The sequence below is a fragment of the Onychomys torridus genome, chromosome 3 (assembly GCF_903995425.1).
Source record: "Onychomys torridus chromosome 3, mOncTor1.1, whole genome shotgun sequence".
NCBI lineage: Eukaryota > Metazoa > Chordata > Mammalia > Rodentia > Cricetidae > Onychomys > Onychomys torridus.
In genome coordinates, this window is record NC_050445.1 from 59,316,580 (window position 1) to 59,340,829 (window position 24,250).

General features: G+C 43.8%; 1 protein-coding gene across 1 annotated transcript in view; it reads right to left on the minus strand.

Moving 5' to 3' along the window:
- Nxph1 (neurexophilin 1) overlaps positions 1-23,716 on the minus strand; it is a 296,875-nt gene extending 273,159 nt beyond the window's left edge. The window contains exons 1-3 of the mRNA XM_036182616.1: positions 23,621-23,716; positions 22,267-22,517; positions 21,290-21,453 (exon numbers count right to left, since the gene is read on the minus strand). Of these exons, the coding sequence (XP_036038509.1) occupies positions 21,290-21,343 (54 nt within the window). The 5' untranslated portion in view covers positions 21,344-21,453; positions 22,267-22,517; positions 23,621-23,716. The remainder of the gene's footprint in view (positions 1-21,289; positions 21,454-22,266; positions 22,518-23,620) is intronic.
- Between the last annotated feature and the right edge of the window lie 534 nt (positions 23,717-24,250).

Below are 24,250 nucleotides of genomic sequence, written 5' to 3' on the forward strand. Positions count from 1 at the left end.
CACTCTATTACAGGCAAGCAGGAAAACAATATAAAATCCTCCCCTTAATGTCTCTCGCTAGCAAATGGAAGTCAGTGGATTTGAGTTCTAACTCTAGCATGTATAACCCAGGTAAGCCATTTAACTACCATGTGCCTCCACTTCTCCACAAATAAAATCACCTATCCACACCCATATCACCTCCTTTCTATAGCAGAGCTGAGATCACATCTAGAAAAAACATTCACTGTTCCACCATCCCAGAGAATTGTCCCTTTTGTTTAAGGGTTGGCAAATGAATGATTGGCAAAGAAATAGCCCCTGAGACATATGGAAAGGAAGCCCTGCCATCTCATATTTGGTTTGAATAAACCAAAAGCACACCATTGAACACTCTAACAACCCACTCAATATTTTATAGGTTAGTGGCTTCCAACAGCATCTGATATTGAGCATTGGCCCAAATCTTTTTGGAAGAAGTAACAAAATGTGGACGCTGATAAGCAGCAGGCAATTTCCTCCCACCTTGAGCTCACAAATTGCTTGGAAATGTTAACATTACAATCTAGAACACTGCTCATAGTCGTACCCTTTCTGGGAAGCACCACTTTCTCTAGATAGCAGTGGCAATCCAGGCTGTAGAGCTGTGCAGATGGTGTGCAGAAAGTGGGAGACCAGCATTCATTGTTAGCTGACATAGCCTGGCTTGGAGATAAAGCTTTACCTTTTCTCTTCTGCCAAAGCCCTAACAGCCTTGATCACCATGAGAAGATCTGCTCATTTCCTATTTCAATGACACCACAAAGGACAACAGGGCCAGAGATTACTCATGAAGATACAATAAAAAACATCAATTTCCTTCAGGCATAGAATACTATGCCAACTGATTAAAGTCGTTGGGACAGTATTTTAAAATGGCTACAAATTGATCTCTGATGTAAGCCAATCTGTTTTCTATAACAGTTCTGCAAGCACTGCAGTAGTTCCCTTTTATTGCATTAAATTCTAGGAGAATTAATTATATAGTTCGTGGAATCATTTGTTGACTTATATTAGTCTTATAGAAAACAATCAAACAAGATCCATTTCAAGGTTACCTCTGACAATATAACACAAATACCCAACTCTTCAGGCCCATGACTCATTCTAATAATGTTTAACTGCCCAAATGATGAATTCAGTAACATAAATTAGCGTTCTAGAATCATATACAATACTTTACATATCTCTGTTCTCTATTTCTGAAGCACAACTCACCAGGAGCATTATATATAATACAGCAACTCCTAGAAAGGATGACTGCTTACTATGAAAACTACAAAGAAGATGGAATGTCAAAAAGTTTAAATCTTGCCCATTTGAGTGTAAAGTCTCAATGTTGGGGCGCCAATAAACACAGATACTAACAATCAGTTCTTACCTTTCCTACAAGTCAGAAACTCCATTCTAGAGACATTTTTCTCTTTTTAAAGAGAAATTTGTACCCATTCATAATTTTAATGTGTCATAGGTAGAGGAAAGAGAGATGTATTTGAGAGTCAGAGAAAAGGACTATCCATCAATCACATGCCTCTGAGGATCTTCATCTTTGTACTGGTTAGTTTTATGTCAGCTTGGCACAGGCCAGAGTCATCTGGAAGAAGAGAACCTCAAATGAGAAAAGATCTCCATAAGATCTGGCTATAGGGCATTTTCTCTTTTTTTCATAAATTCATACTCTTTTTATTTAATTCACTTTTATTGAGAAATTTTTATTAATCTCACATACCAACCACAGGTTCCCCCATCCCTCCTCCCACTTTTCACCAGCCTTCCCCCCTCCAGCCCACCTTCTAGCCCCTCCTCCGAAAAGATATGGCCTCCCATAGGGAGTCAGGAGAGCCTGGCACATTCACCTGAGGCAGGTCCAAGCACTTCTCCCTGCATCAAGGTTGTGCTAGGTGTTGGCTATAGGGAATTTTCTTAATTAGTGATGAGTGAGGAGGGGCCCAGCCCTTTGTAGGTGGTGCCATGCCCAGGCTGATGGTCCTGGGTTCTATGTGAAAGCAGGTTGAGCAAACCAGTAAGCATCACCCTTCCATAGCCTCTGCATCAGCTCCTGATTCCAGGTCTAGTCCTGCTCAAGTTCCTGTTCTGACTCCTTCCAACGTTGGTTTGTGATCTGGGAGTGTAATTGAAACCACCCTTTCTTCATCCAGTTGCTTTTGGCCATAGTGTTTTGTAACAGCAGTAGTAACTTTAACTCAGACAATCTTTAGCTGTGAGTTGGCCCCAATTCTATTACTGCAGTTGTCGTTACAAACTAAGGCACAAAATCAACTAAGAACTTGGAAAGCTGAAGAGTAATACAGAAGAGACATATTACACAGTGCAGAGGTTAATTTTCTGCTTTGTGTTAGAGTGGTTATAGTCTTCCTTAAATTCTAAATCCCTAAGGCAAGAATATTGTCTCTTAGCTCATCAATATCCCAAAATTAACTAGAAATCTGCCAAATCTCAGATGCACTATTCTTGCTTGCCTGCTTGCCTGCTTGCTTGCTTGTTTGCACACTTTGAGAAAGGATCTCACTGTATTGCTTTGGCTAGTCTGGAACTTTCTATGTAGTCCAAGTTGTCCTCAAACTCATAGAATTTGCCAGCTTCTACCTCCATAGTAGTGTCGTTTAAAAGGGACACACTATTCTAATCTTTTATTTTAAAATTCATGTCAACAAAATGTTTTAAAGCATAATCTCTATGTGATGTAGCAGAAGAGCCATTTGCTTTTGGGGTTTGGTGGCTCCAGTATCTAACGGTCCTCCCAGTGATTGCAAATCACAGTTCAGATAATCTTCAGATAAGGGGACTTAAAAATGTAATTTAAATTTTCTTAAAGCACAAAGTTCTTTATAAATCCTAACAAAACTGTATTTGCCCACTTGTTACTTCAGAAAACTTACTTGCTGGAAGTCTGCACAAATCAGATGTCTGGGATGAAATTCCTGACAAGATTTTCCCCAAAAATACAAAGAAGGGAATATACTCATTTTCTGAGTTTCAGAAACAGCAACCTGCCCTGGGGCTTCCTACCAAGAAAGGAGGATCCGGCTCATTTTTTGAAATTGCATTTGAAAAATAAGAGAATTTTTGAAGTGATTCTAGCATCAGTCCTCATAACGACCATATCCCGCCCCCAAATATTTTGAATGTTTTATCGATTGTCAGAAGAAATTTTGGCACAATCAAAAGATGGCTACGTGAACCGTATTAGAAAAGCAGATTGAGCCACTGGATATAGACAGGGGAAATGCTTATTCTGTCCCGCCTATCATCACAGGGGCTGTTGCCTTTGCTTTGAAGACTAATCGCTTGAATTCCTTACCATGAGAAAACTGAGTTAAGGTGTGAACAGATAATGCATTAAGTCAGCAGTACACACTCACTCACACATACTACAGGAGCCCTAAAGAGGAATATATAAATACAGTGGAAAGACTAGAGATGGCACAGACCTATAACCCCAGTGTTCCAGAGACTGAGGCAGAGGATACAGGCTAGAGGGCTACCGTTATCTACATAGTGACATTAAAAAAATAATAATAAAAGGATAAGCCAGGCACATGCCCTTAATCTCAGCACTTGGAAGGCAGAGGCAGAGGCAGAGGAAGACAGATCTCTGTGAGTTTAAGGCAAAACTGATCTACAGATTGGGATACAGGACAGCCAAGGATACACAGAGAATCCCTGTCTTGAAAAGTGAAAAAATAAAAGAATAAGTTATGATATTAAAGGAAAAATATGTCTTTGAAGTATATAACAAATATTGATGAAATAAGAAGAGGAGCAATATTCAATAGGTCTACAGGTGTAACTGTTTACCTGAAATTTCAGTAGTAATATATTTACAAAAAGACTACAATAAAAAATTGTATGGGCTTGTCAGTGGAGAAAGCTGGAATTCAGAGAAATAAGCCAGGATGATGCACACTCAACATTCTAAGGGCAGGAAGACAAAATCCAGAAAAATAAGCCTTCAACTCCACCTTGAGTTCTTCCATGGCTAATCTGAAGGTTTTTTTTTTTTCTTTTTACTTTTTTTAAACACACGCACGTATGTGTGCACATGCCCTTATACACACATATATACACTTAGTCAGGGTTTCTGTTGCTAGGATAAAACACCATGACCAAATGTAACTCAAGGAAGAAAGAGTTCATTTTTAGCTCACTGTTGTAGTCCACCACGAAAAGAAGTTAAGACAGAAACTTAGTGCAGGAACTGAAGTAGAGACCACAAAAGAACAGTGTTTCTGGCTTCCTCCCACAGCTTGTGCACCCTGCTTTTCTTGTAATATTCAAGTCTACCAAGTGGTCCTGCCCCAGTGAGCTGAGACCATCAGACAATCATCGAGAAAACACAACCACACACTTGCCTACAGGCAGTCTGATGAAGATATTCTCTCCACTGAGGTTCCTCTTTTCAGATAACTGTAGCTTGTATCTAGCTGTGAAGAAACCACCCTGGATACACACACACACACACACACACACACACACACACACACACACACACACACACTTCCTTTTCTAAATAGACTCTTTTGAGCCACCATATTAAAAACGAAAATGTTCTAGTGTTTCAGAGATTCTTCATAAAGGAAAGGTCATTATCATTATCAAATCAGTATTTTGGTTAAAGAAAACTTTTTCTGCCTATCCCTTTACTCTAGAAGCATGGATAAAGGTTATTTTCTGAGTCCTACTCACTCCCCTAAACTGTTACATCCTCTAGCATCAGACAATAGCTAATCAATCAGTCTTCTCATAATGTCTTCTCCCATGATTAACAGTACTAATCAATCTTTATTTAAGATTTCACAAGATTTTTAAAGAAAGGAGTATGGACTGTTTTCCATGAGGAATATCATAGTGGTAGACTCTGAGGCAATTCCTTAGGACCCTGAAGCACAGTGGGAAAGGATGAATGTGAATGTGTATACTCATCTTACCTGCAAAACATTCTCTCATTGTCAGAAACATTTCAAAAAGAGCCATAATCAACCTGTCTCAGTTACTCATTTGAATCTTACATTGTATGAAAGTTTATACACTTTATCATCCAAGCCAGGAAATTTCAAAAAGTAACAGGAGATATATGGCTTATGCAAAGGCATAAAGCAGAACCATCCTAAGTAAACAACACAAACTCTCACCTTATTACATGGCCTTGATCACTGAAGAATCGGCACACAGCTACTCAGAGAGAATCAATGCTCTTCACAGTAAAAGAATAACAAACTAGAAGCTTTTGAAAAGGTGTGATCTCAAATCATTGCTCAATAATCAACATCTCTCAAAGACAGAGAGAAAAATTGTGATAACATTGGTCCTGTTCATTGTCCCCAAATTAGCTGTGTAGCTCAAGGTCAGTATGGAAAAGAAACTCCTCCTGGTGCTGATAAAGCCATCTGTGCTTCAGAAAAGGCTGACAGGTGCCTCCAGAAGAAGCAATCAAATGTCATTAACAATCAGAATCACGACAATTAAACACAAGGGTGTATCAGGGTCTTATTATCCAAATTGCAATGAAAAGAATTCAAACCCCTTCTTCTCTCAAAGAAAGTAGCAGTTGCTTTACTTTCCAAGTCCATTGGCTGCTGCTAAGGATTCCAAACCTTATTTCCTGAAGAATAATATGCAGGGGGAAAAAAAACCACTGATGATAATTGGAAGAGGAATGGGTCCCCCAACTCTTTCAAGAGCATATTTTTCTCTCATTGCAGATTTCCATTCAGACCATTTTAATGACTAAGGAAATGTATTCTGGGAAGGTTTGGCATTTTTAAAAGTTCAGAGTTGAAAGCACACATTCTATAAATAAGTCTACAATGAAGTGCTAAAAGGTTTATTTCTGATTTCTTATTTCACAAACTAGGAACTAGGCATAAAAATATGGGGCCATAAAATGCTTTAAAAGTAGATTACTAGAAACTAATAGAACATATTAGTATCCATTGAGCCAATGATGGCTCCAATGGCATTTTGAATTCTTGCAGAGAATATGAACATGACCTTCATGTGTACCATTTACGGAAAGCAATTTTATTTACATTTTTAAATCGACATAAAGGTGAAAGATGATACTGCTGCAAAATGGAACATTTAATTTTTTGCCCCAAGGCACAACTAAGCTCTCCCAAGGTCAAATGTAGCATAAGACTGAAATGAAACAGACTCTTTCCCATCATCTCCTGCCAGAGGATTTCCACACTGGCCAGGAAAATCTTGAACCTACTTTTGTTCATAGAAAACAGAAAGTGTTCTAGATTCTATTGAAACTTCAGAATTCTATAAAATATTTTGTGAGAGTTTTGCTACTTTCACTTAAAACCACCCAATCAGAATGTAACAGAAATACCTACAGAGAACTAAACCATCGGGAGCTCTTCTTTGCCATTACATATTTTAAAAGCTAAGCAGATGTACTTGTTCTAATTTCTTGGTCCATATCTGTGTACAAAGATTCTACTGATAGAAGGCTGTGGACTTCCTTCTCTCTGTGTGTAATAAGTCTGTTACCAGACAAACCCTTGAAAATAAACATCCCAGAGAAACTACAAGTTCTACTTCAGACATATAATCACCCCTCACAAACATCTCTCTTCTGCACCCCCCACCCTACTTCTACCTGCCCAGGCACAGCAAGCAGTTCAAAGAAGTGTGTGTGTAATTTGTTAAGAAAGATGCAGATGTTATGGATCATTTCAAACTCACCACAGATGATGGTGACACCATGCCTTATGCCCTGATCTAACTTATTACTTTACCCTGAGACCGAATGATCATTTTTCATATTGGTTAGGCCAATAGATACAAACTTCCTAAAAAGCTTAAGCCTTACATGTCATCATCAGAAGCTAGAATCAACAATTATCATTGCCAAATTTACATTGATTGACTTTATCCCCAGTTAATGAGAAGCCTCCACATCTAATAAAACTGCTGACCTATAGCAGTAATACCTGAAATTTTAAACATGCCCCAGTTACTCAGGCAAGCTCTTTCCATAGGAAGGCCAAAATGTATTGTGTTGTTTGTTTTGTTTTAATTTGAATGAGACTCATATTCCAGGTTCATAATTGTATTGTATACATAAATGCACCTGCATATATAAAGATTAACATCCGAACAAACAGACATAATATAATATGGTAGCCAGAAGCTTTGACTCAAATATAAGATAACTTGAAATAAAACATTGTTGTCTTTCACCAATTACACCTTCAATGTCTCACTTAACTAAGATGGGCATAATAACACAGCAATATTAATGATATAAACAGGATCTAATTTCATCTCATAACACTATTAAGAGAAGTAACTTGTAGGTCATTGATAGGACACTTGCCTAGAATGTACAAGGACCTGGTGACATAGAAAGATGGAACATTTTATCTTCTGGTGTTATTTCTGCATCTTCCCCCACTCTCTGGTAAATTTAAGACACAAAGTATTTATATTTAAATTTAAAAAACTCATCTTGAGCACCAACCCCAGTGACTTCAAATGATGGACGTTTTGAGCAGCATATCATATGATAAGGATAGTCAATCTTTATCATATGCTGCTCAAAACTAACCTGCAGAATTTTCAGGGAGTTCATGAGCTGTCACATCCAGGTGTTCACCTAAAATGAATTTCAAAAATGAAACTCCGCCAGCCCATAGATCCTTATATCTGAAAACCCACTAGGCTTTCAGCTTTTATTGCACTGTGTACAAATTTTAAAAGAATTTCAAGTGTTAAAAAACTAAATTAAAAATAAACACTACTCAAAAATTAACTGCTCCCAAATTATATCTGAGTACCCATGTGGTGATTGATATATTGTGTCCCCCAACATATTGTGCACCTTAATAAACTTATCTGGGAATCAGCAATAGAGCCATCCACTATATTAGACATAGAGGCCAGACAGTGGTGGCACACACCCTTAATTCTACCACTTGGGAGGCAGAGATCCATCTGGATCTCTGTGAGTTCAAGGCCACAATGAGAACAGAGCCAGGCAGTGGTAGCACACACTTTAATTCTAGGACTTGAGATCTCATATCTTTGCTTGGGAAGGACATCGCTGCCTTTAATCTCAGGAAGTGATGGCAAGAAGCAGAAAGGTATATAAGACATGAGGTATATAAGCTAGAGGCTTTTTTAAGCAGTTCAGCTGAGAACCCTTCCAGGTGAGGACCCAGAGGTTTTCAGTCTGAGGAAACAGGATCATCTGAGGAGTTGGCGAGGTGAGGTTGGCTGTGGCTTGTTCTGTCTCTCTAATCTCTCAGTTTCCACACCATTATCTGGCTCCAGGTTTTTTGTTGTTGTTGTTGTTTATTAATAAGAATATTTAGCAATTTGTGTTACATACCCATTCTTAGTATTTGATCCAAATGTTAAAACATCACAAGATTCCTTCTCTGGGTTTAATCTATTCACTGATCATGCCTGCAGGGTATTCCATCTCCACAAACATCTCTCTAGTAAAAATAAAATGGAGTTTCTCCCTCTGGTTTTAGTCACAATACATACTATCCACATTAAATAAATATAAATTTCTGGGAAGCAATGTCTGTACAGAAACCAGCTGCTAAAAAAGCTAAACAAAAAATAAGGTAGCCATCAATTATTCCTTGTGTGTCATCCCACCAAGGACTCTGCAGGGAATAAGGAAAGCTGGCCCAGAAACCTTTCTTTTTAAAGAGTAACAATATTCGTCTTTATTAATTCATCATCATTGTTGTATTCTACTCATCTTTCTACTCACATTAACTCAGTGAATTCTCCACAATAACTCTATTGAACAGAAGAGTCATTAGCACATATTACAAATAAAGAAATTGAGGGAGGGTCTGAGAAGTGAAATTTGCCCAAGGCTATATAACTTAAGAAAACTATATTTACCATTATCTTCCTCTCAAAAAAAAAGTCTTTCTGAATGTTTCATCCTTTAAAAATTGTAACAAATGAACTAAATAAAAGATCCTTGGATGACCAAATATGGGGCTATTTTTTCCTTCTTGTGAACAAGTCTTCATGGGAACGGAGAAAGTTACTCTCTTTCTGCTCATCATGAGTGTATTTCTACTATGAACCCCTTGTTAATAACTATTCAGCAGTCATTGAATTAGCCACCAAATAGAAACTGGGTGGTGTCTCTGAGGGGATATCGGTCATCTTTAGAGATGTGGATTGTGAGCAGGCACACACACTTTTCAATATTTTCTCAAGGAAAATGGCTTGAAGGATCTCTCAAACTGCATGAATGTACCTGACCTCACATTAATCAGAATGATTCTAACTGTGAAGGATTTCAGTCAAGAATGCAAGGCAGGATTAAACATCCACAGCCAAATCGTTTCCTTTTTAATGTTCTTCTTTACGTTTTCCTCTCCACAGAACAATTTTTCAGGAGATGCTAATCCAAAGGTGAAAGTTCAACTCATTGGATGCTAACACCAGCCCTGCATTACTTTGGTAGTGGCCAGAAACTGTGCTGGTCCATTTGGTACAGCTGTTCATAATTCTGCCTTGTTAAACTAAAAGCAATAAGGTTGAAAATCTAACATGAGGTGCTCATCATTCAACTGAATATTTCTTGTGAAAGAGGCAAAAACAGTGCCATGTTCTGCAAATTCTCCACATCAATAGCAATTACATCTCACATCAAGGCCAAAGAAATAGTAGCCAGTACAACACATAATAACTTCTTTTCATACTCAGTAGTTAGCATTTTTCTCTGCACTTAACTCTGGGAAACAATAAATGATGGTGCTATGGTACAAGAAATTATCCACAAATTGATGATCTGACTAAGAGCATTTCGAATTTTCAATTGCAGAGAGCATGTTGCACCCTGTTACAAACCCAGCTGCCCAACAACAAATTACAATATTATGCCAATAGACTTGAAAATTAAATTTGGATTAATAGTGACATTTTCACGGAAATGTTTTAAAGGGAAAGTCTAATGGGCCTCATAGAGTCCAGTTCATACATTTGAGAGCTTCCCATTGTAACCTGGGCAACATCACCAATCAGCCTACCTGTTGGGTAAGTCTGGCAATTTGTTATTCATTTGGAGAAACTGACGTAGTGAGCAGTTCTGCCAGGGAGGCAAAAACGATTCTGGCTACCTAAGAGTGAAATAGGGAAGGAAAAAGGATTTGAACATGTTTCCATGACTTTTTGCTGTGCATAATTCTCAGTTACCTTTTCCTCCTCATGAAAATTCAGAGTAAGGAACAGAAGAAGTTCATAGTGGGAGGGGGGGGCCCGTTATGACATTTCATAAATGTCTATGAAGCAAATCATAGAATACTTGAAAAAACATAGTTTTTTATTTGTTTTAAGGAAGAAAAGAATGAGAATCTGAAAATTTTCTGAATATTGCCTGAATAACAAGAGATTTCCTAAAAAAATAACCTATCTGCATTTAGAAAGTCATTTTTATGAAGTTTGGTACTGATATAAAAACTTCTTTCCATTTTCTTATTCAAATATACACATAAAAATCAACGAGGCACAACTTCCATAAATATGCTCTTGATAAATTTAAAAAAGACAATGAAATGCTGTTAGTGAATTTCTTTTCCCATCCATGACCTCCTAGTAACCCATAGATTTCTTTCTAATCGGGTAAGACAATATAGATAGATCTATCCTAAATGCTTTTTATTTTGCCCTTAGATGTTACCTTGAAATCTGAACATTAGTTTCAAAATGAGTCAAGTACATAAAAGAAGGGACAACCTGATGATTAGCACATCAGTGCACAAAAACGCACAGTAACATTTCCATCACATTGTCAAACTCACTCAAAACAATCAAATATTTCACTGAACCATTTACAACTATCGATTGCACAGCAAACTTGACTTTATAATCTTCCTATTTTAAACAGGTGCAATATTTTACAAGGGCTTCACAAGTAGGAGGTTGTGAATGTAAAGCAGTCCATTAATTTTATATAAGCTGTTTTATATACCTGTGGGTCTCTAATAATTCCCAGCTACAAGGTTACAAGGGGAGGGATTGTCTTCCAAGTCCAATTGGAGTGTGTGTGTGTGTGTGTGTGTGTGTGTGTGTGTGTGTGTGTATACATGTGACTGCATTTCCAGTTACCATGCCAGTGATTTCTCTCAATTAACATTATTTTTCATGCCATAGATGAAAATACTGATGGGTATTAATGAAAACCTGCTGGAAACCCCAAGCTGAAAATGTAAAAACAAGAACTTATGGGGTGGGGAGGGGGGATAAATTCCCCACAATAGCTTTCTCTGGACTCCTTTAAAGAAGCAGACATACCAAAATAAATAAATAAACAAACAAACAAACAAATAAATAAATAAATCTATCTCTGGTGTGTTCCTTGTACTGGATTTACTTTGTAAAAGAAAAGGAATCATCAAGAGCAAGAGTAACCTCTTAGAGAGGGAACCATCAGCGCCTCCCGTTTTTAGTCTCGGACTCAATTTTATCCAAACTTGGCCAGTTTCCACTGTGGATCACCATGCTGTCTCTGTGAGACCCTGTTAGAGGATGTGTGGGTTTGCACCTCGTGGGTAGAGTAGGGTGTGGAGAGCCAGGCAGGGACCTGAGGCAACGTGCTCTTCCTGTTCAGCTACCCGCATCAGAGGACACTTCATTACAGTGCCTGTTATTAGTAAGGAGAAGCCTGGCCTCTTGTTCGTGTAAGTTAGTACAAGCTAGTCAATGTCTTTTCCATGTTGGTGGGGCCTCTCTGTAAAGAGGGCGACTATGGGGTCTGGTCTCACAGAGATGGCTCTGTAGTCTTGAATAAAAGTGAATTAAAAGGACATTTCTGCTAATATCAAAGCAGGCTTATTACTTCAATATAAGCACTTCTTTAATTTTCCTTGTAGGTGTGCTACATAAATATAAATAAAAGGCTCTCCACTGAATGTATGTCCCATATATCTCACAGAGTTTAATTATAAAACCTCTAAAAATGAAGGTGGTGAGAGAAAATGATGTCAGTAGATCATACAGTCCTGGTAGTGTGTTGGCTGGCTGTCTCTAAGAACAAGGAAATACAGGCAGGCACTCAGGTAACCACAGACACCAGGAATGGTTATGCTCCAAAGAAAAGAAAGTCAAATGAGGTGGACAGATATTTTTAGTTTAATGCCTTTAAGTCCACAATTTTTGTTTTGTTTTGTTGTTGTTATGATTATAATTGTTTTACTTTAACAAAGGAGGCGTTAGGTTTTCTTAGGTCCATATCTGTTTTTTGTCCAATCATTGAGCTGTAATAAGAGGAACCTGCCATATGAACGCCAGAACTCACAAACCAACACACATGCTTCAGTTAACCATATAGTAACTAAAACATTTCAGGGAATGGCTGCCTGCGAATAAGTTTCATCCCAGAAGCCACTCACCCGGACATCAGGAAACCTCTGAATAGTGAGGACCATGCCAGGGGATTAAGTCTGGAGAAGGGAGGAGAAACTGAGAAACACTTGCAATCTAGAAGGCAGGACCCTGGCTGGTTCAGTGCTCTCAGAGGTGGAGGTAGGGGCCTTTCCTAGTTAGGTCTTGGAACGTTGTGGCCTACAGGCAAAAAGATGGAATTTCACAGAGAGGAAGCTAGGTGAGGATTGCCTCACCCAGAACCTTGGAGAATACTCGGGAGACATCGCACCAAAATCTCCCTTCCTTCCTTTTCTTTCTCTGGAGCCCATCTTTCTACGAGCTGGCTTCTCCTGCGGGGTCGAGGGAGCACTGCTTGCGAGGGGTCCTCCTTTAATACTGCGGGGATTTGAGGAATCTGAGGTCTTCAAAGGATTGACTCAGCCAACTTCCAAGCCAACCTTAGCCTTTGACACAGACAACCCCTAGCGTCAGCGCCTGGTACTATCGAGTTTATTTCTGGGTCACATCAGCTTGTGTGACTGCTGCTGAGCAGGGACTGCGCGGCTAACACTTTAAGTGTCTACTGTGTCACCTCCAGAGTGCCCGGAGAAGCCTCGGGGGAGAGGAGGAGTGGGGGAGGAGGGCTGTTTGTGAGATAATGCGAAGGGCTTTTTGTTATTGTTGTTTTTTGAGAGGGGAGGTTAAGCTGGATTGTTGTTGTTTGTTAAATAAAAAGGAACTCTAATGATGATAGATTCCGCGCTGCATCAGGCCCCACGCCGGCGAACCTAACCACGGAAAATAATGAGGCTGCATCCCCATTCGTCTGCATTAAAGGCGAGCCAGGCACTTTCGATAGCAAATATATCGATTCCCTTGCCCAGGCAGTGGTTTGTCCTGCTCCCCATGAATAATTACTATGCTTTAGAAATTCATAATAATTAGGACTCTTCTAGCCCCCTACCCCTCCTCAGAGCTCAATATTTTAAAGGCGCCTTATCTAGCAGGGGCTTTGGGTATCTCCGGTCACTTTCTCAGTGAGGGTGATGGGCCGATATATATCTTCTGCCCAAACGATTTTGCTCCTGAGAAAAGAAAGACGGTTTAACTCTCGACGCCTCAGTTTCCTCGTTTGTGACTTACACATTGCTAACTAGTCTTTTAGCTGCACATTACATGATACATGTTTCTGTTTGGGGGAAAGATAGATTTAATAAACAAGAAAAGTGAGAGAAACCAGGATTCTCGTGCCCCGCCCCCGCCCCTAATAAACTGATATCCACGTGATTCCCCAAACCCAAGCGGGAGTCCGAGGAGGGGGTTGTAAACCAGAGGTTCTGACCACAGACACTCAGGGGCCCAGCGAATGGAGCTTGGTGTTCCTAGATGATTGGCAGGAGAAAGTGGATTGCTGTTTTTTAAATCGCGCCAGGGTGGTTAGGGACTTCCGCAGACAACGAGCATCCTAACTCGGCTTTAAGGAGGACTGCGGGAAGGCCCTGAGCACCAGGCGGGGCGGGGCTTTGGGGCACTGGCCGTGGTGCTGAAGACCGCTCTCCAGGCCAGGAATAGGCACTCGGCACATTCGCGCTCCAATCCACTTCTCGCTGGAGAACCGCCGCTGGCCAGCCTGCATCTCCAGGAGCACTGAAGGTCGGTGAAGGAGACCAAAAGTTTCCCAGAAGCAATGTTTTCATGTAATGGCATGAGGTCCAAAGGCAAGAGAGAGAGCTGCAATCGTATTTTCATAAAGCCTGCTGGGCTTTCTCCTGAGCACAGGAGGCAAAAAGTAGACAATGAAGTATGTGAGTGTGGTTGACTAGGGTTTGAAACCTTCCTAGCCTGGGCAAGGCAGCTTTGGGTTGAGGAGGGAGCTGCCGAGTGAAGGGGATGAAGACTCTTACGTCGAAGAAAGTTTCTCAGTTATTACAATGATGATTGATATGGTCTTCCAAATCAACAGGGAGTAGGGAGGCTGTGAGAGTACGTCCTAGGGCCTGGTGTATGAGGGAAGAGCCCTCCTTCCTGCGGGAACAGTGTACTGGGCCTTGGGTCGAGCCTTTGGCTGCAGCAGGGCTTCTATTAGGGCGCCAGGGTAATGTGGGTGAGGCCGGGCTGGAGGCAGGTTCCGCCGGGATGCGCATAGCCCCCGGCAGCCAGTTTCTAAGGGAACACTTGGCTCTTCCCAGCAACAATTTGTCACATTGTGGGAGAAAGAAACGGTACAAGAAAAGCCTCCCGGTTCTCCATTCTCATGCAGATAAGACGATGTGCTCCGCCTGGGCCTGTGAATCCCCACCCCCACTTCACTCCCATCCCATTTCCGGCTTGAGCCAGTAAAATACCCTCATTCATTTAAAGGAAGAGTGAACTGGGAGAGCTTTTCTAGAGCTCAGCCTGAGGGGCTCGTGCTGCCCTCTTGCTGCTCCTGGGCCCCTCTCCGCGCTCTGTCTCATTACCCGTGCTCCACGCAACTCCTGGATTTCCACCCTCCAGAGCTCCAGACTAGAAAGAGGTGTGGGGGTGGGGGCTATCTAAGTAAGGTAAAGGGCAGTCTAGCAAGGGAATTCTCTCTGTATACCCCCCCCAACACACACACACACACACACACACACACACACACACACACACACACACGCACGCACTCGCCACCTACATAGTAAATAAAGTACACTGGAAAAGCTGTTTACAGAGGAGGTGATTAGGTTTGCAGCCGGCAGCAGAGAGGCAGTGAGCTCATCAGAAGTTTAAACAACAGCCAGTACCGGGGAGGGCAGACGACAAAGTTGAAAAATAAACAAACGTTCTTGGGCGCGCGCGAGGGGCACGAAGAAGCCGCCAACACATATCATCTCAATAAAAAGCCGCTCTTGGAAAGCTTGCATAGTAATTGAGACAGGCGCTCTTTTCTGATCTGGGTTGGCATTTCCTCATCTCAAGCTGACAGAGCCAACTCAGGAAATTGCTGGTAATATTCATCTGGGGAGCACTTTCATTAAACGTAATTCATTCGACTTTCACAATAAATTGAGTGACATCCTTACAGCGGAACCTTTTTATCCTTGATTAAGTGCTTGCCAAGCTTTGGTTCCCCACTTTATTGTCACATTCCTTCAAGCAGAGTCGTCAACATGCCAATCTGCAGCAGAAAAATGAGCTCGGTGTGTTTACCAAGCTCCGGGAGGGGGTAGTGCTGACACGGTGAAAAAGAGCTGATCTCGAACTTGACTAGCGGATAAATCAAGACCGCAACTTCCAGCAAACTAGAGGCGGGCCTGGATGAACGGTGACCGGGAGAAGGCGGCGGGAGGCGACAGCAGGACCCGCCTTTCGACTCCGCGGCGCACAGAAGCCGCTGACCCGACGGCGCCGGCTAGCAGCCCTGCCCGCCTCCCTTTAATTAAAATGGTGACAACTGTTAGGTCTTAAAAGTGAGAGCTGAAGCTTCAAGACGACAGAATTGTCCCAAGGGAACTTTCTTGAACTGATTCAAAGCTAGACATTCTGTTTAAAAGAAGAATGCGCACTTTCTACCCTGCCGCTTGAAAGCCGGCAAACTTGCAGGGCTTGAGCTGTCCTGCCATAAGGGCAGAGGAGTGCAAGGCATGTTCTTGCTTGTTCCTGGGATTCCCCTTTGACTCTCTACATCAACACTGCGCCTGGGGACTTCGCTGGCGGTCTGTTCGGATCCCGGAACTCCAGCTAAAGGCGAAGGAACACTTCAGTATCCCAGGACTGGCCTAACAGGAAGCAGGCATCTCTTTGCCAGTATGTGGCCCTTTCTCCCTCGCTGCACCCAACTCCATTCCCCACCCCTTAGAAAACCAAAGAAGCCCAGGACAGAGAATTGCTTATTTGAAAAAGCAATATCCATATGCTTTCATCACTCAAATGCCCTTTTGAAAATATTGTCGACGATGGTTATTACCTGGACAATGCGGTCAATTTTTGTAGTCTGCAGAAAATCTTCCCTCTGATAGAAAAGTAGGACATTGGGCACCTACCTTAAAAAAAATCAACCAATTTCTCTTCCACCGGATATAGTTTTCACCCAGACAACACTTTCATTAAGGGGGAAATAGCCCTCAACAATTCAAAGCCAAATAGAAATCAGCCTCACACAAAAGGAATCACAAATTTAACAGCTTTCTGGGAACATACTGCTGACAGAGTTGGTGAAAGTCTGGTTTTTGAAAGTCTGGTTTTTTCTCCCTCCTGTGCCCAATGTGGAAGGCAGTGTCTTGGAAGCTCTCACTACAAGGCCCAAGGCCACAAGACTCCTGTAAATGGGACAAAAGGGTGAACCACCCAAGTGCTTTTTACATCACCAAGAGCTGCTTTCCAGGCCCAGGCAGGACTGAGCCTGTTCTCAAAGCACCCTGAGGCAGCAAGGGCTTCTCTGTGTCCTGCACAGGCCTGGGGAGCCCTTCGGGACTGAGAGGACCTCTTGCTATGCTGCTGAGGTGTAGGATCCTTAAATTATCTGAGCTTGATCCTGTGTCTGCAAGTGTGCTCTGGGGCAGAAAAGAGAAGAGATTCAGCCTAAGGGGGAATTTTTCATGCTGCCTCCAAGAACAAGCTTTAACAGAAAACACTTCAGTCATGAATGGATAGCTATTGTCATCTACTACATAAAGGAATTTCAAATTGATGAAACCTTTTGGTGAACAACTACCTTATTCTCCAAAGGACAGGAAGTACACAGACCTAGTCCAAAGACTAGACCAGATCTGGGTACCTGCTCTCCTGTTTTCCCTTTGGCCTTCATAGTCCCTAACAGCCACCTTCATGTTGAGTTAAATTCACCTAATGATTTACCTGCTAACAATTCAGAAGTAGAGACATTGTGGATGCAGTCAATACTTTTTTAATTCAGTTAAACAACTAATGTAGAAGTCACATCACAGTGTCACACACACACACACACACACACACACACACACACCTAAATTTGTGCAAATAGATAACTCAAATGTTGTTTCAAAGGTTTGGAAATGTTTTCCAATTCTTGCCTATTTTGGCTGAGAAAGCAACCAAGTTACTAGGTATTGTAATTCCTAGCAAAACTGATGGGGCCTCTTCATAAGTACTATGTTGTTAACATACAAATGATTGCAATAACAGCATCCATTCTATGTCAGATTCTCTGGACTCAAATTCTGAGTAACTTTTGCATGCTCAGGAATGCTATCAGACTTACTTCACTATTTGAGAATTACCCCATATAAAGAAAGTGTCACATTCTTTCCTGGGAGAACTCATCCCTGTTCCCTGGTGTGGTCAATCCATGGGAATAAATTGGTTTATAATCCCTACTCCCTCTTTTAAAAAAAGAAGCCACATTTGTCTACTTTATCCCATGTGCACTTCAATTCAGTTTAAATGTTATAGTCTGGTTATCTCATAATTCAACATATCCTGGAATCAATCCAAAATGGATAGGGATTAAAACCTGCAGGACTTTAATAAAAATAACAAGTTACACCATAGATTTCCTCCTCTTGGTCAGGTGTTTAGCTCTGAAATGCACGACATTTAGTAAACAGCTATTTTCCTTACATTTATTTTTAAAAGACAGCTTCCTGCTTTTTTGGTTTGTTTGTTTTTGGTTTTTTGCCTGGTGGTGAAACTTGAGAATTCAAGATAATAGATTTCAGAAGGTAGAGCTACAGACATGCCTGTAATTAGTTTCCCATTGCAATACAAAAATGAACTTCCGGTGTGAAACATGACAGACCCATCTCTCAATAAACACACAGTAAATAAAAACCTTCAACTTAGGACAGGCGTTCAGAGACCTCTGGGCCAAGAAACACACTTTTCAAGCATTCACTCACATGCTGATTGTGGTATATGATCTGCCAGACAGAGACATCCTCATAAGAATGACTTTCAAAACTCAGAAACACTTAAATTCATGTTCTATAAGCAGTAATCTAAACTCTTTCTGTATAGGTGTTATCTAAAAAAGCCTGGCTCAAACTGTGGGGATTACTCCTTGAGAAACATGGCTGAGATCCCACACCCATAAAGGAAAGGTGTATTGAAAACGTTAGCTAGGAGGTAAACCCCAAAGTGCTCTCTAGTCACAAAAGCAAAGAATTACTAACTCCTCCCTGGCTTGGGACTGGTCAAGGAAAAAAATAAAATAGTGTTTTTTGGGTCTTTCTTTCTTTCTTTCTTTCTTCCTTCCTTCCTTCCTTCCTTCCTTTCTCTTTTTCTTTCTCTCTCTCTCTCTCTCTCTCTCTCTCTCTCTCTCTCTCTTTCTTTCTTTCTTTCTTTCTTTTTCCCACCTCAACTTCTTGGAGTTTAGCTGATAACCTGTGTACATCTGTTGCAGGATTTTGCAAAGGGCTGAAATGTTCTGGGGTACAGTCACGAATAGATGCTTGGTTCCCTTGCTGTAGCTGATGTTTAATGAAACTAATGAAAAGGAGCGTTATTGTGTTTTCATCTGTTCATTGCTACAGAGTTTTAATCAAGAGTTTCTACTTAATTTACCTAAAACCACCCTAACATTAACTGCCCAATTCACCCTTTGGAGTCCATTTTTACGTGAAAGTCAGCTTTCTCCTCCAGGAAAACAGCCTGGGGTTTTCCTGGCAAATACCTTTGGGGTTGCAATCCCTAGAATACTGTCTTGGGTCACAGCCACCAGCCTTTTGTTTTTGTGGTGTGTGTGGTTTCTAATCCCTGACACACAAAACAACTTTAGATTGGAGAGAAAAGAATGGACTCCTAAATCGCCTTCTCTGTTTTATTGTTCACATTTCGTATTGTTTTGAGTGAAATTGGAAAAATTGTCTCCTTTCTCTGTATTGCCAAAAGGCATTCAGGTAATGAAGTCTGTAACTAAACGGTAATTGAATCAGCATAATTTGCACACTGAATGGTTTTCAAATGCTCCCAGTTTACAATTAAAGGAGAATTAATGCGCTTGTTGTTGAGAACGCGGCGCATTAGAATAAATCCAGCACTGTTGTAATGAGTGGGAAACGCTTTAACTGCCAACACACACATTTAAAATTTAACACAACGTATTGATTTCACTTCTGCTTTTGATAGATTATTTTCCAGACTATTGAAATACTTGCTTCAAGCAATAAACTGCACCGTAGCCGAGAGCCCTGGCCTTGTATGTGTGAGCACAGGCCAGGGAAAAACGCAGCGCCTGTCGTCCTGAGCTTCAAATCATTCCTGAGGGTGTGTGGAGAGGACCGGCGTGCTAGTGAGAATCATTGGTGTCCCTCCCCTGAGGCTTTTCACCTTTCACTCGCTCCAGCCTCACCTAATAGAAAAATGCTGTGTGTCCTTTGGTGGAACTTTCCGCTCTCCAACTCCGGGTCGTCAGTGTCAGTGGGCTTACTGGACACAGGTGGGAGCGATAATGACGGGAGGTGGGCAATGGGAAGGGACACTCTTTGCATTCGGTCTGCGTTCTACTGGGGAAAGCACGGACCCGCGACAGTCAGAAAAGCTGTCCTCTTGGATTGGCTGCCCCTGCTTTCACCTGTTTACCCCCAAGGTGTCCTGTGGGCGAGGACATTGATGCACAGCGCCCTCTGGCGTCTGCTTCTGCTACAGTAGTGCGAGAAAGGTGCAGACTGGCAACACAGAGGTTTCTTGAGATGCAGCCGGAAGCCCGAACCGGGTAAATACAATTACACTTACACTTACACACACACACACACACACACACACACACACACACACACACACACACACACACACACGTGCGCGCGCGCGCGTGTATGCGCCGGGTTCGCAGAACTCTCAGTCCTGCGATCGCAGGCCGAGCTAAGGCCGAAAACTAAGGCCATTTGCAGTGATCTTACACTATTGCTTCCAGGCTTGTGGATTCTGAAGCTCTTGGGAATAAAAGACACTAACAGCACGCCTAGTCCTTTCATCCAGCCGGGTAAGAAAACTCCCGCGGCTACCGCAGCGCCTGCGCTCCGCAACCCTCCACAGAACACCTTGAGACCTTGGTGCACTCCCGCGGCCCGGCCCGGGATCAACTGTGAGATTCGGTGCACTAGGCTCAATTTCGCCGGCAGAATGCAAGTGTCCCTGGCCCGCTGAGAAATCAGACCCGAGAAATCACACTCTCCTAGGCTCGCTGTGATACCCGTAACTCCCAAGTCACACAAAGCGATCCGCCCTGCGCCTGTTCTCAGACTGTCCAAACCTCCGAAAACTGTTTCTGGGGGAACCCGGACAGAGGCTGTGGGTGAGATTCTCTCCCTAGTGAAAAGGCCTGACATTTCCTAAAAGGAAACCCCACCTTAAAACCGAGGTTCAGTTATTTGAGAGAAACCAGAGCTTGGAAGGAGAGGGAGGGCATGTGTTTGCAGGTGTATCTCTGACCTAACCGGTCGTTGACTGTGTGTCTGGTGGATGAACTGACACCAGCTGCAAGTCTGCAAGTCTCAGGAAGTTAACTGCACTTCTTCACGTACCACAAATCCAAACTGGGGAGGTGGGGGCGGTGAGTAGACTCCTGCTCAGATCTTCAACCCCACCTCCACCTCCTTTCATTTAAACTAGGTGGTTTAAGAGCTGCTGCCAAGAGTTTCACGCTCCTCATTACTTTTCTCCACCCTCGGAACCAAGGCATCCTGTCCCACTACCTTTTTGATTTCTGGACGTGTAGGGTACGGCTAGAAAATCACGATCAGGAGATGGGGAAATAAAGCAAGAAATGGGGACGAGAGCCCCGAAAACTCTCGCAGGAATTCAAAGACCGGCTTCCCAAAGTTCTTCCACTGTCTCTGGGAGCACAGCTCTCACAGATCTGGCGGCCTCGCCCTCCTCAGTCCCTCCACCCCACCCCCGCCCCAGGTGCTCGGCCTCCGGGCTAGGGTGGAATCTCAAAGACACTGGACCGCTCACGACTTACCAAGTAGACGGCGGGCTGCAGGAGGAGAAGCACGTACCAGCACGCAGCCTGCATCCTCCCTCCTCTCAAACTTCCTTGGCGGTGCCTTGGCTGAGTCTTTGTTCCTTCAAAAACATAGATCCACCTGACATCCACTTTACAGATCAGGGAGCGCTCTCAGCAGCCTAGATACAAATGAAATTAGACATCCCATGACCAAGCGGACAAGGTTGACGATCAAACGGGGGAAGAGGGTCTTGGTGTGGAGTGATGGAGCCAAAAATTGGGGGGGGGGGGTCACGGAGATTTAGGAAGCGAGTCAGTCTAGCTCCAGAAACAAGTGCGGTCCGCAGGCGGGCGGGCGGGCTTGAGCGGTGGCAAGGGGCTCCCAGCTCCCGGCGCGTCTCGGGTACCAGTTCCCGAACCGCTGAGGCCGAAGGAGGTTAGGCACACAGAGAGCTGCTCACAGGCTGGTGAGGAGCCCAACTGTCTCTAGCTGCCAGACCTGCCCTAGTGTTTGACTGGCGGGAGGCTGGGACTAAAGGCGGCGGCTGGTTCTTCGCCAGCCTTGGCAGGCAGGGTTCATACGTACACAGCAGCAGAGAGAGATGGCAAAAGCGAGCGAGCAAGAGACTGAGTGAGGGGGGCGCGGGCAGAGAAACCGGTAGGTAGAACTGACCCGGATTAGATGCAGGTGAAACGGGGTGGGGGAAGGGGATGCAATTTGCATACAGAAAAGCGGGACTCAGTTTACCCACTCGAGCCCCCTATAATACAGAGATAGACACACACAGTCACATCTCTAGCTCTACTTTTTTGGAGCCAAGGAGCACAGCCAGTTACTAACTTCCACAGTGGAAACCTGCATGGGACTCTGAGGGTCACCTATCAGACGTGCTCTATGCCCAACTAGAGTTACACCACCTACCCTTTCCTAGTGATTACCACCCTGTCCCAAGGTGTCCCTGCCAGGAGCAGTGGAGGCGACCGGTACTTACCGCACAGGACTCGAGGCAAATGCAGCAAGGACCGCTCTGAACAGGCTCCATGGAGGAGCTACTACGGCCTGGCTTCTCCAGCGCCCGGGACGTGCCCTCCCCGGAGCTCCGTCTCCATGCTCGGGCTAGGACCGGTCCAGCTGCCTCGTCCAGCCTTGGCGGAGTCGTTCGTTGTCCCAGTGCTGGGGTCGCGATCCGGATTGGTCCGCGGGAGCTTAGGCTTGGCACAGTTGGGTTCCCGGTGCAGGAAACTTAAGAGGCAAGAGAAGGAGGGGCAGGTAGAGAATTCGACAGAGGAAGAGAGAAAGGGAAGGAGAGAGAGACGAATGCGCCGCCGGGCTGCTGCACCCGACCGACCCGGACTGCCTGTGCTGGCACTGACACCAGCAGCCCAGGACTCCTGGCTTTCAGCGCTTGCCAGAGGATGGAGAATGACTTAAGGGGAGGAGACTGAGCAAGTCCTCCGGACTTGAACTTGAGCGATAAGACGCGGGTCTTTCGGAAGAAAAAAAAGCCACACAACAGGCGCGATGAGTCCCAGTTTCAGAAGGAGGGGTGTGGTGGTGAGAATTTGGAAGCTGCTAGCGCTGGAAGCAGCTGCAGCGTTACCAGCAAAGCCGGACAGCCCCAGAGCCCGCAAGGGACAGGCGTCGTGGGCGCTGTCCGCGGTCCTGCCCGGCCACCGGGGGACGCTCCGCAGAGCGCGGTTTCAGCGCGCCTCCGAGAGCCGGGCTTCTCCTCCCGACGGCGGCTGGCGGCTGGTCCGGCCACCGACAATTACATTGGCACGTGGGTGAACGGTTCCTCAAAGACTAATTAATACCCCGTGTAAATAGATCCCGCTCTCAGGCTCTCTGCGGGCCTCCTGGCCCTTGGGGAGAAATGACTCCGGCCGCTTCTCTGGTGGCCGAAGCGCCCCCTTGGGGGAGGGGGTCATAGGGAGGAGAGCAGCCTCCAGGGGAGTAGTGAGAACTGAGGCAGGGAGGTGCATAGGGCAGCGGTGGGTGCAGAAGAGTGTAGGGAGCCCCAGCTGGCTTCAGGAGGGGAGTGGCTGCCCGGAACGGGTAAACCTGTGGCTGCCGGGGCCAGAGGCGGGGATGCTGCGGACCGCCAGCCATTCAGCGAGCGAGGCAGCAGAGAGGACTGTGCGACCTTGGACTCTACAGACTCTTCTGTGCCGGCTGGGCAAAGCACGAAGAGGGCTAGTCTTCTATGTTCTATCTCCCCCCTCTTCCTCCCTCCCTCCCCTGTCTTCCCTGTCCCCCAGTATCTTTTTAGTTATGTCTCAAATTTTTCCACACGCATTCTCTGTATCCCCATGCTTTTGCCAGGGCCCCACGATTCCCCCTCAAACCTCAAGTCCTGTTCTTTTCTTGTTGGCCTCCATCCTCTCAGACATTCAAGCTTGGTATCAATTCCAGAAAGATTGAGACCAGGTCTTCCTTCTACATGTTCACATGTAGGCCGAAGGGGGGAGCATCAATAAAGGCCTTTATCTCCTGTATTCTTGCGGGTTACTTCTCTCTCTCCCTTGGTCAGAACCTGGCGTTGAGTCACACACACACACACACACACACACACACACACACACACACACTGCAGGACAATGTTTTGCTATTAACCTGCAGGAATTGGGTCAAAATTTACCTCAGGAGCCTGAGTTCATAGCATCAAAATAGATTGATGGTTTTTTGTTTTGTTTTGTTTTTTAACTGAGCTTTGGAGTTTCTTTCCCCCAAGTGTGGCTCTCAGACACCCCAGGCTCTGTTCCCTTTAGATTTCCATGTGACCCAGGCTCAATGTGCCCCTTAGACATGGTAACCACGGGCTGAATTCTCCTAGAGAGCACAGGCTACCCCCAAACATAGCAATGACAATCAACAGAAGTCCCCTCCTCCTGAACAGAGGCAAGAGGGAGTCCACTGAGAACCAGATCTCTCCAAAAGGCTGCAAATTAGATGCCATCTCAGGACAGAGGTTCTTG